Genomic DNA, 15950 nt, shown 5'->3' on the forward strand with positions numbered 1-15950 from the left:
CGGAGAGATGCAGCGGTGGCCTGCTATTGGCTGCTCCACCCCCCACCCCACCCCCCAACGCCAGATGTTTTGATCCGCATGACGGAGAGATGCAGCGGTGGCTGTGCGGGCTCAGGACTGACGTGGGGGGCCAGGGTAAGTATAATCTATGTGAAGAGCATGTTTTAGACTTTGGATAACCCCTTTAAAAAGTACCAATTCACCAAAATGTTGTTAAGTGCTATATTAAAGTATAATTAATATTTAAATTAAATAAAAACTAAAAACATATACCAGTCAGTTAAAGAAAGTAGCTAAAATTTTGTAATGATTTTCTTCTGAAGACCTTTTTAAAAAAAAAATAAAATATGTAACCTTATGATCCAACAAATAAATTGATTATGTTATAGGAAAAGGAAAACTCTTGTGTATTTCTAGTATTCAAGTCTCCCAGGCTCACTAGATCAAATCAACGTACAGTTCATTGAAAGGGAACTTTCTACTATACCGCACACGTGGCGCAGGATTTATACTGCGCCAGAGGTATTTCTGCTAAGGATCAGAACGCATGCCACTTCCAGCCTGGTGATGATTAATATTTCTCTCCCTAGAAAAATCTTACTAATGTTTTGTGACCCTCCTTATTTAATGCTTTCCATCTGTAAAAACAAATGTTCTTCGAACATTCGACCTCTAGAAAATACCGCATTTCCAATATTGAAAAGGACATATGGCTTAGATAAGAATAAAAATTAACCAAACAGAAATGGAAGGCAACATCCTGTAAGATTCATGTCCTGTGTACTGTAGAAACATTATCAGCTTACATATATACTAGCACAATGGAGTACAGTCCAAGTATGTTCACTCAAAGGAAAGAAAAAAAAAAAAAATTCAACATTCAGGAATGTGCACAATAATCATGTTTCTAATTAATTTGCATGGCAGATTCTGTCTCTAAATAGCAACACAGACCTGCTGCATTCTAGGCACTAGGAGACAAAGCATCCTGCTCTGTCACATAGGCTCCTATATCTACTAAAGGATGTAATGTGATGTTAAAGGGGACCTTTCATGGGTTCAGACATTAGGAACTAAGTAGGGGGTTGTGTAGGGCATAGTGCAGGCATGTAAAATCACTTACTAGCTTATCTGTTCGGCGCTCCGGTGCCCCGCTGTGCCCCCCTTTTACTTTTCCCGCCTGGTATGGAAATAAATAGCATCGGTACAGGGAGGTGGTGACAGACCTGTTTCTCAATGGGAGTCTCCTTCTCACTGGCTGTAGCGCTGTCTAATCGGCAGAGAGCGTCAAAAACAGTGGTTCTATTTTTTTGTAGTGCGTTGGCACAGACCGCACCGAAGCGCGTCCGTGGGCTTCAGATCCCAGTCTCTGCTCCATATCTGCGGACAGTGGACCATTCAAGTCACCAAGGTCCTTCAGCTTTTCTGACAGATTTAGCTGCCCATCATTTTCAATTGATCTGGTGGATAGACTGGGATTTAGGCCACTATTTCAGTTCATTCTATGCCAGGCACCAAGCTGTTCCATCTTCAACAACTTACCGAATGTGTTGTCCCTTTCTAGCAATAAAGGGTCTCTTGCAGATATGAGCATTATTTAAACAATGATGTGCTTGGTAGCCAGGAGGGTCCTGCAATATTTGTATGTATTTACAGCGTAATTTAGAGTCTCCTAATGGGAGGGGAACCTAGGGGAGAAGCATACGCTGCAGGGCTGGCAGGATATGGAAGAGGCAGTCTCTAAATTATCTTCTAACTTGTCTTTTAAGGATGATGGAATGAAGTCTACATACAGTGGTATCTGACCTTCATTCCCCAAGAGAGTCTCTTATGCTTCCAGGTGCTTTTACCTGGGCTTTAGGAGAGGTTGGGGTGAAGGATAATTTTTCGACATATGATGGAATTGGCTGAGGCTCCACTATTTTTAAGTCCAGTAGACTCCCTTCCCAGTCCTTCCCTCACCACTTTGATGAACAGTGGGAAAGCAGTGAAGAAGGGGTGGCCACAGAAATGGCTGCGCTTCATAGCAACAAGAGCAATGGCGACACCCTTATGGCACCAAAAACTGAAATTGCATATTAAGAAAAAATTAGCGCAACTCAGGAACGGAGCCTCGGATCAACAAAAAGGGTACAATTTACAACTCTTAGATCCTACTAAAGGTTTTTGGTAACAGAATTGTGTGAAAAGGATGCATCATGTTTACTCCACTATGCATACTTTTTGCAGTAATCTGAGGCCTCTTTGACACGAGCGTGACGGATTGGCTCCGGATGCGTTCAGTGTGCGTGCCACCAGAACAAGAACAGGTGAGCGCAGGTAGTAAACATGGGTTTTGCTATATACCCAAGTGATCTTACGTTAAAGAGAGCCCTTTTGAAATGGCTATGAAAGCAGCTTGTCCAAGAAATGCAGCTCTGGAGCACAAACTGCTGCCCTCTAAAGTTTCATTTTGAAACAGAATTAATGAGAACATTCTTATTTTTCAGCCAATACAGCTAAAAATCTAGGAAAAGCTGGCAACGCTGCTGGCATCTTCGAATTATGAGATCACTGCAAGGTCTGTGTATATTCCCTTAGGCAACATCCGGATTGTAAAGTGAAATGAATACAATCCATTGTTAAGAGTATTATTAAAAGATAATTTAATATATTACAAACAGAAACACGATATCAAGATTAGAAGTGACACATTCAAAATAAACTTGGAGATGCATACAGTATTAACTGCTAAAACATACATTTCTTACAAGCATTTGTCACAATGGTAGTGAGGTCACCGCACTGGGATAATTGGAACCAGACCACAAAATTATATGGTTTCTCGGTCCCTGGTTAAATCTGCCATTCAGCATGGAACACACCCATGTCTTATGTTAAAAGGCAGAATCCCATAAGAATCCATGCATTAATAGCTGAGCCACTGCCACCTAGTGGCCATACAGATTTTTTGTACTTTAGCAAGTTGTATATTCCCTTTACCAAATGGTCTTCAGATAATTTCAGTGCATAGGTTTGTGTCAAATAAAAAAAAAAAAATTAATAATAATAAATTTAGACAACAAAAAACTGTTATGATGGGCAGGAAAACGCTGCATGGAAAGGATGACTATTTCAATGTACTAAAATCATCCAAAAAAAAAGAAGCGGATATCATCCTAGTTATTAATAAAAGAAACTGTTAAATTTCCCACCGCTCCAGTGCCGCCATGTCAGTCCTTGTTTGCTGTGCTGCAGTGATGAATTCACCCACGTGACTGCTGTAGCCAAGCACTGGGCTCAGATGTGAGACCTGAGTCCAGCGGTTGGTTGCAGTGGTCAAATGTATTGACGGCACAGTAAAAGACTGGCTTGAAGGAACCAGAGTGGTGGGGAATGTAACAGGTACGGTAAGTAATACTTATCATTTTATGCAACAGACAGCTACACAAGGTAAAGTAGGTAGTTTTTGGAGGTTCGGCTATTTTCGGCAGTCCCATAAAAGTTAATGAAACAGTGGCCACACCTTGTACAAAGTGCTCTCCATTGATTTCTATGGGACTTCAGAAAGTAGCCAGATATTTTTTTCAGAACTCCCACAGAAATGAATGGAGAGCAAGCATCGCATCCGCAGTGCGTTCTCATTCACTTAAGGGGGCCTGTTCTGGATATATGTGCAGGGTCCCAGTGGTGGGACATGTACACAGTGCTCGGGCTCAGACATGTCCTACACCATAGGACATGTTGGCTAATCTCTCAATTTTAAAATCAGTTTGAGGGTTTAGTAAGACCGCAGAGTGCACCTGTCTTTGCTATCGTTTTGTTATATTATCACATCCACATAATTGCCATCTTGTGTAGGATGTCTATTGTGGTACGCTGCGGGCATCCTCCACTGTATGCATTTTTGCTAGGGATAGTCATTAGCAACGGGCCACAAGTGCAGGATTTGCTCCCCTGTATATATGCACAACTGCATGTGGGTTTGAGCACTTCCTGCTTGTTTAATACCACGCCTTTCTTTTCAACGTGTCTGATATCCAAGCTATATGCCACCAATGTAGGAACATTAGTGAGCACTTTCCAGGTTGCTCAACATTTACAGGAATGGAATGATGTAATGACTAGAGTCATCCAGTGTACCCAATGCTACATCATCATTCCATAACCCTTCATATTTTTACAGGTAAGACGGACACTTGTCCATACTGCGGAGCACACAATTTAGAAAATGTCTCTTCTGGCCCTTTTTCCGAGCTCCAGAGTCACATAATAGCGAGCACACATCATCATAAGGGTGGAAGACAAAAGAATCCCCACAACCGTGACGGTCTGGTGCGCGCTTTCAAGCATTGGTTTTTATTATGCACATTCTAGAAAAAGATTCATAGATTTATTTTTATTTTTAAAGGGGTATTTTAAAAGAACAGGAGTGTATCATGGTTTCATATATCCATTTGTACTACCGATTTAAGGTTAAAAAAAATATATAAAAAAATAAAAATAAATAAATTAAGGACAGTTACCCTTATAAGGTCTATGGGAATTCCACATCTCTGTTAGACTTCATCAGAGTATCGCACATATGGAAACAAAGCTCTCTCATTTGGCCATTTCTGTAGGGCTAGGTTCACACAGTATTTTTAGCATGCATTTTTTCCTATGGCGTTTAGTGCTGTTTCGGTGACTATTTTTATTCATGGCCATTTTCAATAGAAATTCTGGACGTGGGTTGGACAGGACAGGACATCTCTTCTCTCCGCACTGCGGTTAATAAAACTGCAAGCAGGGAAGAAAAAGCGCTGTATGGTTTAACATGCCGATTCCCCATTGAAATCAGTGGGGAAGTTCTACATGCATTTTCAGCATTAAATGTGGACCTAACCTAACACTCCATAGAAGTCAGTGAAGACTGCACAGCACATTTGTTGTTCTCTCTTTTTACCCCCCTCTCAAATTAAAGAAGGAACAGGATAGAGAGGACTCCTATGCTCTTGATTGGCAGGGATAAAGAAGATCAGACATTGGAACACTTAATACTACAATAAAACTTACCTTCAACCGAGCAATCTGAATTGGAGAAAACGTCCTCACTCCGTTAACGGATGGAACAAGACGACTGTATAAAGCCTGGAAAACAACACTTTTGTGATTAAAAACATGATGCAAAGCATAGCACCGCTGAGGAAACAGGATGAAATCTAAATGTTGAGATGGCATCTGATCAGAAGCTGACAGAAGGCCGAGCTGCAGGTGAGTACAGAATAGGTCATCTGCCAGGTAGACAATCAGGTGGGAGCTGCAGCCATGGAAAGCTTCTGCTGTTACTTGTAATATAAAATTATAAAAAAATTATAAAATCAAGGCAAAGATATGCCATATAAAAAACAAAACAAAAAAAACACTAGAATTTTTCCACTGCCCCATGGACTATGCAACAGCTGAAAAGCCCCCTCCCTGGCGGTAAGTGCTAATCACCTTGTCTGACTGAGTGCTCTCATGCAGGATTCTTGCATCTATGGCAGCCGCCAGCAGATTATTGGCAGCCGTGATTGCGTGGATGTCTCCAGTTAAGTGCAAGTTAAACTGTAAAACAAATGCCGTTACTATACATAGGCATCAAAAAAAGGTTTCAATAACTTTATATATTTATTGGTCAGGTGTAAAAAGTAAAGGAATAAGTTATCAGCCAAAAAAGCCTATTTATTCTAAAAATCAGATATAACATATGCACTATTTAAGTGTATTGTCTTAAAGGGGTTATCCAAGACCTATAATGACCCCTCCCCCCCCCCCCATATGCTCAGGCCCCTCACTCAGATACTACTTACCTTGCTCCCCAATAGCAGGCAGCGACGGGAACGAGCATCCCGGGTGACGCTAGGGAGGCTCGTCACAGTCTCGGCCTGCTATAGGCTGTACAAAACTTTAAATGGAGTGGCGGTCAAGCATGCACCCTGCCACTGCAGTCTGTGGCACTGACAGTAGCTGTAGATTGTCATTTTCGTCAGTGCAGGAAAGTGGTGAGGCTGGTGGACAAACGCCACTTGCGCAAAATTTTCTGTGCAAGTGGTGTTTAAAAAGCCGCAAAGGTGCAGTTTGGGACTTTTTACACTATAAAAAGGTGCCGTATTTTAATGATAAGTCTGCCCCTATGTTACTCCTGGATGAGTTCTAGAAAGAGCAAGTCAAACAAAGGCAAAAAAATAATACTATATGGCTTAGGAAATTTGTATTTTTGGAAATCCTGACTGCGTACATATTCTTCTCTGGAATTTTACGCAATTATTCTCCTCTGATACAAGCGCTCCCATTCAGGCAAGCACTCTATTCTCAGCGTGCATCCAGCGTATGGACCTCCCACTACACAATTTATTTTTCAGCCAACACGAATCCTTTACAAATACATGAAAAAGTTATTGATCCTTGTATGAAAAAGATGAACATTTGATTGCAAAAAAACAAACAAATACTAAATATTGTTTTAGTCCATACCTCTTCCATTGGAATAACTTGAGCATATCCACCCCCTGCTGCTCCACCTAAAACATGAAGAGGGTCACTTACAAGAGCACTGCTGTCTGCATTCATTTCACACACTGTCTTTCAACATTTCCAGGACAGATAATTAGTAAAATGCATGGTGGAGTGGACGTAATGAAACGATAAACAAAGATCGAAAGCGGCGAATATCATTGACCTGGACAAGCAAACAATCCAGTACACAAGCCCTGTGAAAAGTTACAGAGCAAAGCATGCTGAGAACAGGAGGCTGATGAAAACAGGAAATTCTGCAAGTGATGCTGAGAATGCCGACATGAAAAATGGGGTATATACACACACACACACACACACACACACACACACACACACACACACACACACAGCATTTCATTATGGATTCCGTTACCACGGACCATAACGCAATTCCATGACGGAATGCCTCTAAAGGAATCATTCCATCATAATAGAAGTCTATGGCCTGCATAACTGATCCGTCCGGTTTCCGTTATACTAGAGTGCTCTCCTGCATAACCACAGTATTTATATACAGCAATCGCCTCAACAGTATAGGGAGGAGCGATCGCTAAATACCATCCTCATCCAGAACCATTTTTTTGCCGGTAGCACAGGCTGTTTAGACAACACAATCTGCCGCCGGCTAATGATGATTTAGTTGTCCGCACAAACAATCTTCTCACCCGATTAACAAATGTTTTGTTCGTTCATCAGGTAATCAGCGGCACCTTCACACCAGCAAATTCTCCTACGAATGCTTGTTAGTGATGATCTGCCCAATGCTCGACCAGTGTCATGTGGTCTCTGTCAATGATTTCTCCTTCAAAGGGTCACTAAGTTATTATAAAACTTTTGATATGGTCTAAAGCAGGCATGCTCAACCTGCGGACCTCCAGCTATTGCAAAACTACAACTCCCAGCATGCCCTGCTGTAGGCTGATAACTGTAAGCTGTTCGGGCATGCTGGGAGTTATCAGCCTACAGCAGGGCATGCTGGGAGTTGTAGTTTTACAACAGCTGGAGGGCCGCAGGTTGAGCATCCCTGGTCTAAAGCATAAAGACATGCTTTGATCGGAAGGGGTTCTAGCACTCATGAAATAAAGAGGGGCCTATACACTTTTTACTGAGTCCATCTTGCTTCCTTTCCAGCAGAGAGAAGAGAGGACAAGACACAAGCTCTCTCCTTGTTCTAGTCTCAGCGCTCAGACCCCAACTGACCAAACATTTTGATAGGTCTCTAACACACACAAATATATATATATATATATATATATATATATATATATATATATATATATATATATATATATATATATATATATATATATATATATATATATATATATATATATATATATATATATATATATATATATTTGTAAAGGGTCAATGAGTTTTCCCTAACAAAACCATGTTGAATTGAATCAACAGTCCAATCCTTCCTTCCCCTGACATGTCCTGTTGGGGAAAGCCGGGACACCCCCATATCAGATGGTTGGTCGTCCAGCTAATATTAATCTCATGTGCCTCAGTACTCTGAATCCAGTTCTGAATACAGCACTAATTCTTTCTTGCTTTGTCGTTGTCCTACAAGAAAATAAGTATAAAAAGGAAAGAAGAACTCGATAAAGTTACCTTTGACGCCAAATGTGGGTCCTTGTGAAGGCTGTCTCAGACACGCAAAGGAATTGATGTTTTTATGAGCAGTCAGGGCCTGCACCAGCCCAATGGTAACTGTACTTTTGCCTTCCCCAAGAGGTGTCGGTGTTATACTGATTGGGTAAAACAAAAAGACAAGAAGAGATTTGTTTGAATGTCTAAAAGATCTACAAGTAAGACCAAGCTGAAAGGAGTCCAAACTGCTACTGATGTCAACAAGGTGACTAAGTGTACTTTCACACTAGAGGCAGGACGGATCCGACAGGCTGTTCACCCTGTTGGATCAGTCCTACTGCTATTACGCCATGCCGCTGCTCCATCCCCATTGACTATAATGGGGACGGGGGCGGAGCTCCGGCGCAGCACGGCAGTTTACCGTGAGAGGCCGCCGGACTAAAAAGTCAGACATGCTGTACTTTTAGTCCGGCAGCCTTTCGCCGTGCGGTCCCCATGTCCGGCGAAATAGCGGCAGGACGGATCCTACAGGGTGAAGAGCCTGTCTGATCCATCCTGCCGCTAGTGTGAAGGTAGCCTAAAGCAGACCTGGCCGGGCAACACATGTCTTGCATTTAAACTGTTCAGAGTGACTCGGGAGTAAGAAATCAGCTATTATTCTGGCAAGAGATCCAAGAACAGAAATGAATTAAGACAGGGATTTTCCTGTAACCCCAAAAGCCGAGCCAGCATTTTGAAATAAACTATCTGTCAAACAGGCTGCAGCAGGTCTGTCTCTTGCTACCCTTTAGATGTCCTGCAATATTTTACTCTATCCTGGGACTTCAAAATCTGGAAATAACTTATAAAAGCATGACAATTCTTTGTGCTCCACATAGCTATAGAGAAAGGACTATAATATAAAAAAAAAAAAATCCATCAAGGTAACAGAACTGGGTAATAACTTCAGAAATTAAATTTTTACTATTAAAAACTCGGTTTCGCCGATACATTCTAATACTGTACGGAACGCTCGCGCCGTACAGTATTCTGTTTCATCCGAAGTCTATTCGCTCAGCCCTAATCAGCAACCTTCAGCACCCCAGCTGTGCTGAAACTACGACTCCCAGCATGCACACTTGCTTAGCCGTTTTCAGAACTCCCATAGAAGTGAATGGAGCATGCTGGGAGTTGTAGTTTCACCACACCTGGAGTGCCGAGGGGTGCTGATCCCTGTCCTACTCAGCCAGTTTAGTCTGACATGCTGCCTGTGGGACCACACCTACAGAGGAATAAACACCCACAATGCAGCAGATCATTATCTCAAAGGGGTTGTCACACAAAAAAAATATTTCTCAAACCAGCACCTGGATCTGAAAACTTTTGTAATTGCAGGCAATTAAAAAATTAGTATAGCCACTAGGCTATTCACTGAACTCTATCTGTACAGCGCCACCTGCTGTCTGCTCCATTTCTACTTTCTGAGACAAGAGCACATGCCCAGTTCCAGCCTTCAAGCAGAGAGAACACCCCGTGAATAAGGATATGTCCCCTAAATTGACAGCAGGACATAATCTAGCATGATTTGATCTGGATCCATGCGAGGTACAGGGCTGAAAGATATTATCATGTATTACCTAGGACTCATGCACATGACCGTATGGGCAAAATGCGGATCCGCAAAAAATAGACGTCTGTGCGACATCAGTATTGAATCCCTTTTTCTTGCGAATCCATTGCAACAATGCCTACAAGAATAGGATATGTTCTATCTTCTTTGCATGCAGACATACAGAAACAGAATGCAGACTGAGTATTTTTTGTGGACCTATTGAAGTGAATGGTTCCGCATATGGGCCGCAGAAAAAACAACGGAACGGAAACAAGTACATTCATGTTCATGAACCCTTAATGTGCCATTTTCATTTTCTACATTATTCATGGGATAATCCCTTTAAGGTTATGGTTGGCATTACAGCACTTGTCACCCAGTCTTCACAGATATGCTGGAGCAATACAAGAAAATCAATTGGGCAAATTATTGGCAATCACATTCCAGGGAGCAACTGGCAAGAGCATTCACATATTATGGGAGGAAACAAGAGAAATTCTTACCCAGCAACTAAGACATATTTTCCATTTGGCTGCTCTTTTAACCTCTCCAGAAGAGACAGACGTACTTTGGCTTTCGTGTAGCCATACATTTCAAGTTCATCTGTAAGCAATCCTATCTCCTTGGCAAGCATGTCAATGGATTTTGGATTCTGTCCTCGGGAAATCTCAATATCGCTGCAAAAATATGAACAGACACATGCTTGATATAGACATTACAAGTTAGTACTGCTGTCTTCCTTCTCACGGGAAACTGTGCTTTAAGGGCCACACTCCCAAATGTCTTATGTCTGTCACTGTATAAGTCTGCATACATTGGCCGCAGTCACTGGAAAGGGTGGAGGGAACGTAAAAGTGGGGTTATGGAGGACCCCACGCGGGGCATTGGAGCTGGTAGACTACACAACAGACCCTCAGACCTGGAATTAATATAATATAGTGACAGGTAGTGGTAAGATGGCCATATATCAGGTCCAAGGCCAGCAGAATTGGCAACTACCAGGGATGGCCTGGGAACTTAAAGTGGGGCTGGAAACACCTAGAAGAGGATTCAAACTGACATAAGGCACGGCAGCCAGCAATATTGTAGTACAGTACAAAAATACTGCCGCAGAAAAACCAAGTACCAAAAATATTGCCGCTCATATCATAGTATTCAACTGTATCAGCTTCCTGAAGATGGCCATACAGTTGAGTTCAGAAGGGCACCTGCACCAGGTGCATAAGTAGCCGATTCTCCTAGCATTCATTAATGCCGATAGCATCAGATGGTTATGTACCCAGATGGCAGCCATGAGGAGAGCTCAAATGGCCCCCTGTGCATCAGCCCGCCAGGAAGTTCTCTTGTAGGGACTATGGCCAGTCCACCCCTGGTAACTACCTAATGACCATGGCTGTCACCAAACTCTAACCTGACAGCAAATGTAGGTGGAAAAGGATAAGGCAGGCCGGATTTCAACAGGTGTGATACTTAATTCCCACAGGCACATTTCGGATCTGCAAAAACACTGGTGAAAGTAGCCTAACCCCACTTGCTTACACAGTTCACTGCATGTTGGTATATTTCAAATGAATACAAAAAGACTGCTGTAAGTGAACTTTCACCTTGTACCATACAAATAACAGTAGGTGACTGCAAGCATGAATAATGTCAACAGTAATAAATCAGCCAAATAAAAAGAACTGAGGGAGCCATTACAAGCTGGCTGTAGGATATCAGGAAATTTAAAAGGCCAAATATTTGCACAGATTGTTTTACAAGACCCAACAAGCAATTTGGAAAGAGGAACATTATTGTAGAGTAACCATCAAAGTTTGGACCAATAGGCCTTAAAGGGAACCAGTCACCTCCAAAACACATTTAAACCTTACAGTAGCCCCCAGTGTGTTCCTAATCAGGGTTTTCATTCCTGCACTGGTTGTTGTATACTTTATAAAAACACTGTTTTAATCTGTGTTTTCGCTATCCTCAGAGTCAGCTTGTCGTCACGGGGGCAGCGGCCTCCTCGCGTCAAGTCAAGCAACGCCCGCCCCTTACCCGTCCTCCCTTCACCGCGATTGACATCCTGCTGTGAGGCTGGGATCGTGCAAATCATTAACGGTCTACATGATAAATGTCATTTACTGAAGTGAGACAACCCCTTTAAGACAGCAGTAGAAGTTGCAGAAAAGGGCTTTGAAACAAGCAGGTTTTTTACAGATTCCAAAAAGGGAAGTACACTCTGCTACATCCATAGCTTTGCATGTCACGGTCACCTCTCCCAAGAACAAGATAATATACCGTATTAAGGACATTTAAAGAGAAATTCAGACTTTCAGGCTTCAGTGGGTTACTTGTCTGGAACAAGCAGGTCCCTCCGTGAGCAGCTTGTCACAGATTTTAAAAAGGTCGCCTGAGATCAATAATGAGGACCTATCCTCTGGAGCCCACTGATCAGCTGTTTGAGAAGGCACCAGCACCCATTTGAGCGCCACTGCCTTCTCTCATAGTATAGTGGCTGTGCTTGGTATCACGCTCATCCCCATTCACTTCTAAGGGGCTGAGCTGCTCCTAGGCCACGTGACGTCACTCGGTCTAGGGCAGGGCTGGCCAACCTGCGGCTCTCCAGCTGTTGTAAAACTACAACTCCCACCATGCCCTGCTGTAGGTTGATACCTGTAGGCGGACTGGGTATGCTGGGAGTTATAGTTTTACAACAGCTGGAGAGCCGCAGGTAGGCCAGCCCTGGCCTAGGGAAAGCTGCAAGAAGGCTGTGATCTCAGTGGTCGGACCCCCGCGGATCAGATACGGATGACCTATCCTGAGATACGGTTTGTAGGTAAATTCATTCTTACTCTTCTTATATTCCATAACATTGATAACAGCATACCTGGGTACAGGGGACAGAGGCTGCAACTTTAAGCAATGAAGATGCCACGCTTTGTACTTCTGAGCATCAAACCATCTCTTACTGCTTTCTGCTAAATTCTGAGGACAAAGGACAAACTATAGTGAGCCTGTAGTCTTGAGAAGACAGGGGTAGAAGAAGTCATTACACCGTATACTGACCTTCAGCCTCAGGGCAGCTGCCACTGGTCCTACAGCTTGGCCATTTAATCCAGCACTGCTCAGTTCGGAACCATCTGAAGAAAAATCAAATATGTCAAATACAAAGATCACAAAATATACTAGACTAACATACTGGTGCTTTGCGGCACAGCTAGAACTGGGGTCTATATTTGCACTGTACTCTATTGCAATCCTTGTTCGGATGCCCTATTCTGACCCCCCAATACCAGCTTTTATATGTCCAGTAGCTATGCTTGTTTCCACTTAATTGTCTGCTTTGAGGCGGTCCCTCACATGATCCGTACTTGCCTTATTTTTGGACCCATAAGACGCATTTTTTTTGTCACCAAAATTGGGGGAGAAAAATATTCATTATGGAAGCACTCATTCTTACCAGAGGACCGGGAAGCTGTGAAGGCTCTGTACTCACCGCTTTCTGGTCCACGGCTGTCAGCTGTGCTGTGGCTGCACACAGTGTGAGGGCGCTCTGACACCACGTTGTGCGCGTCAGGTCACAGCACAGCTAACGGCAGGAAGAGCAGGAGGAGCGCTGGAGGTGAGGAAAAGCAGTGTCTGGAGCAGGAGAGGCAAGTGGATTTTTTATTTTGTTTGACACGAGTCATATGGGGGCTGATGAGAGGCATGGGGCTTTTATTGGAGGTCTGATTGGGGGGGTCTGACCTGAGGTCTAATGAAAAATTTATTTTTTTCTTATTGTCCTCTTCTAAAACCTAGATGCGTCTTATGGGCTGAAAAATATGGTACCTACTCTTCTCCCATTTTAAATGTTTACCTACATGTATTTTAATTAATTTGAATAAAAGGATAAACTTTTTTATATTTCATGATTTTTTTTTTTTCTAGGCATCAACACCAGTGTTTCTAATAGGATTGGTTGTATTTCTACGTCTAGTTGTTGATAGGCCATTAGATCAGTTGATAAATGAACGTACGCCATTCTGGTAGCCCTGCCTGCTTTGACATTCAAAACACTGTCAAGTTTCTGGGGAAAACCGAGGAAACGGTTGAAAATTATATATCTCAAATCAAAACTCAATTTCTGGCGCATTTTAAACACAAATTAGTAAAATGTTCTCCACAGTCTTTCGAGGTATAAAGGCCCCTTTTACGCCGGGAACCCGCCAGATAAAAATAGATAAGGTCGAAAACACCAATCTTGATAAAACTCCTCCACACTGTTTACTGAAAGCAGCAAAAACATTCAGATTTGTCCAAAGCCGGACGAATCCCAATCTACCAACTTTTAAAAAAAATACATCTAAATTTTCCTGTCGTTTTTAATATACAATGCAGCTAAAATGACACTCCAGCCTCGTGTGATGAATAAGCTGTTATGGAGAAGCAAATAAAAAATTTTTAAAAAAAATTAAAAATATGGAAAAATCCCTCTGGTGGAATTCATTTTATACTCCGTGCACTCCACCAGGTGGCGCTCATTTCCATCGGATAAACGCTTCCATTATATAGTTCTCCTTCAATAATAGACTGTTTTATGTTTATTGTAATTTACTTTGTGCCATTAAATTTATTGGTGCTAAAAATAAAAATTGATCAGGAGAAAGTAGGCTGTTACAAAGATTTAGTGCAATTTGCTAAAATAGAGAGGTTTTGAATTTAGATCTGCAAGCCAAGTGAGATGATGTTGCAGTTACTAATACATGGTTTACGTCATAGGTGGTCTCCATATGGCTGGAATATATATTAGGAATGGATGTTACATAGATCATGCGTGGTTCCTGAGACAGTTATGATGCACAACCATGGCTGTATTAGAAGAGCTGTCTTAAGTACCTAAGCAGGTCATCTTTTAACTAACCAGTCTAATAGAATAGAATATGGTCTGACTGGCCAGTACAGGCAACACTGGGTTTTCACAACACTGCCTTCCCAAAGGAGATTACCTTCTAGTTTATGTCAAATCATAATCTAGAACAGTAGATCAATCTCTCAATATATGATTGATGCTGCCGCAGCTAAATGAATAACGCTGCACTGAAAATGTGTTCTGTTCCATCACAGCAGGGATTTCTGATAGCTACTGGATGGGAACCTCCAAGTTATTAAAGGGGTTATCCTCACAGGAGCTCCGATGCCTTCTCAAAAAGCTGATCGGCAGGGGGGTCCCGATGTCAGACATCCACCAGATACTGATGACCTACCCGGAGGATAGGTCATCAGTATTAAGATCTCGGAAAACCCCTTTAAATGACAAATATTAACATATTACAGTCAATGTAACATCGTAATGTCACCTACCTGCAAAGACAACAATAGTTCCTGGCTTTATCCAGTCACTGGGAATCTTCGGAGGTTTTGCACTTACAATAACCACTATCTCTGCAGCACCAAGCTAAAAGGAAAAAGATTTTTTTTAAAATTTCATCAGGTGTATGAAACTAAGCTTGTGGCTTAGGAGAAAAAAAAAAAAAAAAGAGGTGCAAGTGGCATTTTTTTTACGCAGTCCTCGCCAAAGGGGAGTGAGAAGGGCAGGAAGGGGGTGTTGTCAGTCGCTGCATCCAAATTTATCTTCATTTACGGCCGTCTTCTGGTGCAAATGAACCCAGAATTCTACAGCACTGCCGTAGATTTCTGTTTAGGTGTACCGACTGCCGGAGGATGCCCCCAACTTATAATGATGAGGCCTGCACCTCATCCTCTGGCAGCACAGGGGTTATCAAGACTGGCCCAAAAAAAAATATAAATAATAATAATAATAATTAATAAATAATAATATAAATAGCTGGTGTGTAGAAATGAAATCCATAGCCAGTGAAGCACACTAGTTCATAGAGGCAAACAGTTTCAGTGCAAAATATACAGTAAGGGTCCATTCACACGTCCGCATCCGTTCCCAGACCCATTCATTTTCAATGGGGCCAGAATGTGCTGTCCGCATCCGCAGATCTGCACTTCCGCATCCGTGCTTCCGTTTCCACAAAAAAAAAAAAAAAAAAATTGCAGACAAGATTAGGCATTTTCTATTATAGTGCTGGCAATGTGCGGTCCACAAATTGCGGAATGGACATTGCCAGTGTATGCGTTTTGCAGATCCGCAGAACACTTATGGACATGTGAATGGACCCTTAGTCCTGACAAATCTTCTCAGTACCAACCCCACCCATAATAACGGAGTAGGGAAAAGAGCCTAACCGGTATTGTGCTGCCCCCAAGTGGCAAT

The 15950-nt window shown here is 42.3% G+C and overlaps 1 protein-coding gene across 2 annotated transcripts in view; it reads right to left on the reverse strand.

The window, feature by feature from the left end:
- MTHFD1L (methylenetetrahydrofolate dehydrogenase (NADP+ dependent) 1 like) overlaps nucleotides 1–15950 on the reverse strand; it is a 232004-nt gene that overhangs the window by 144972 nt on the left and 71082 nt on the right. For both annotated transcript variants that reach the window (XM_044292321.1, XM_044292322.1), the window contains exons 8-15: nucleotides 15029–15122; nucleotides 12752–12825; nucleotides 12573–12670; nucleotides 10207–10380; nucleotides 8134–8270; nucleotides 6475–6521; nucleotides 5458–5565; nucleotides 5035–5109 (exon numbers count right to left, since the gene is read on the reverse strand). In XM_044292321.1, coding sequence (XP_044148256.1) covers nucleotides 5035–5109; nucleotides 5458–5565; nucleotides 6475–6521; nucleotides 8134–8270; nucleotides 10207–10380; nucleotides 12573–12670; nucleotides 12752–12825; nucleotides 15029–15122 — 807 coding nt within the window. The remainder of the gene's footprint in view (nucleotides 1–5034; nucleotides 5110–5457; nucleotides 5566–6474; nucleotides 6522–8133; nucleotides 8271–10206; nucleotides 10381–12572; nucleotides 12671–12751; nucleotides 12826–15028; nucleotides 15123–15950) is intronic.

The sequence above is a fragment of the Bufo gargarizans genome, chromosome 4 (assembly GCF_014858855.1).
Source record: "Bufo gargarizans isolate SCDJY-AF-19 chromosome 4, ASM1485885v1, whole genome shotgun sequence".
Lineage (NCBI taxonomy): Eukaryota > Metazoa > Chordata > Amphibia > Anura > Bufonidae > Bufo > Bufo gargarizans.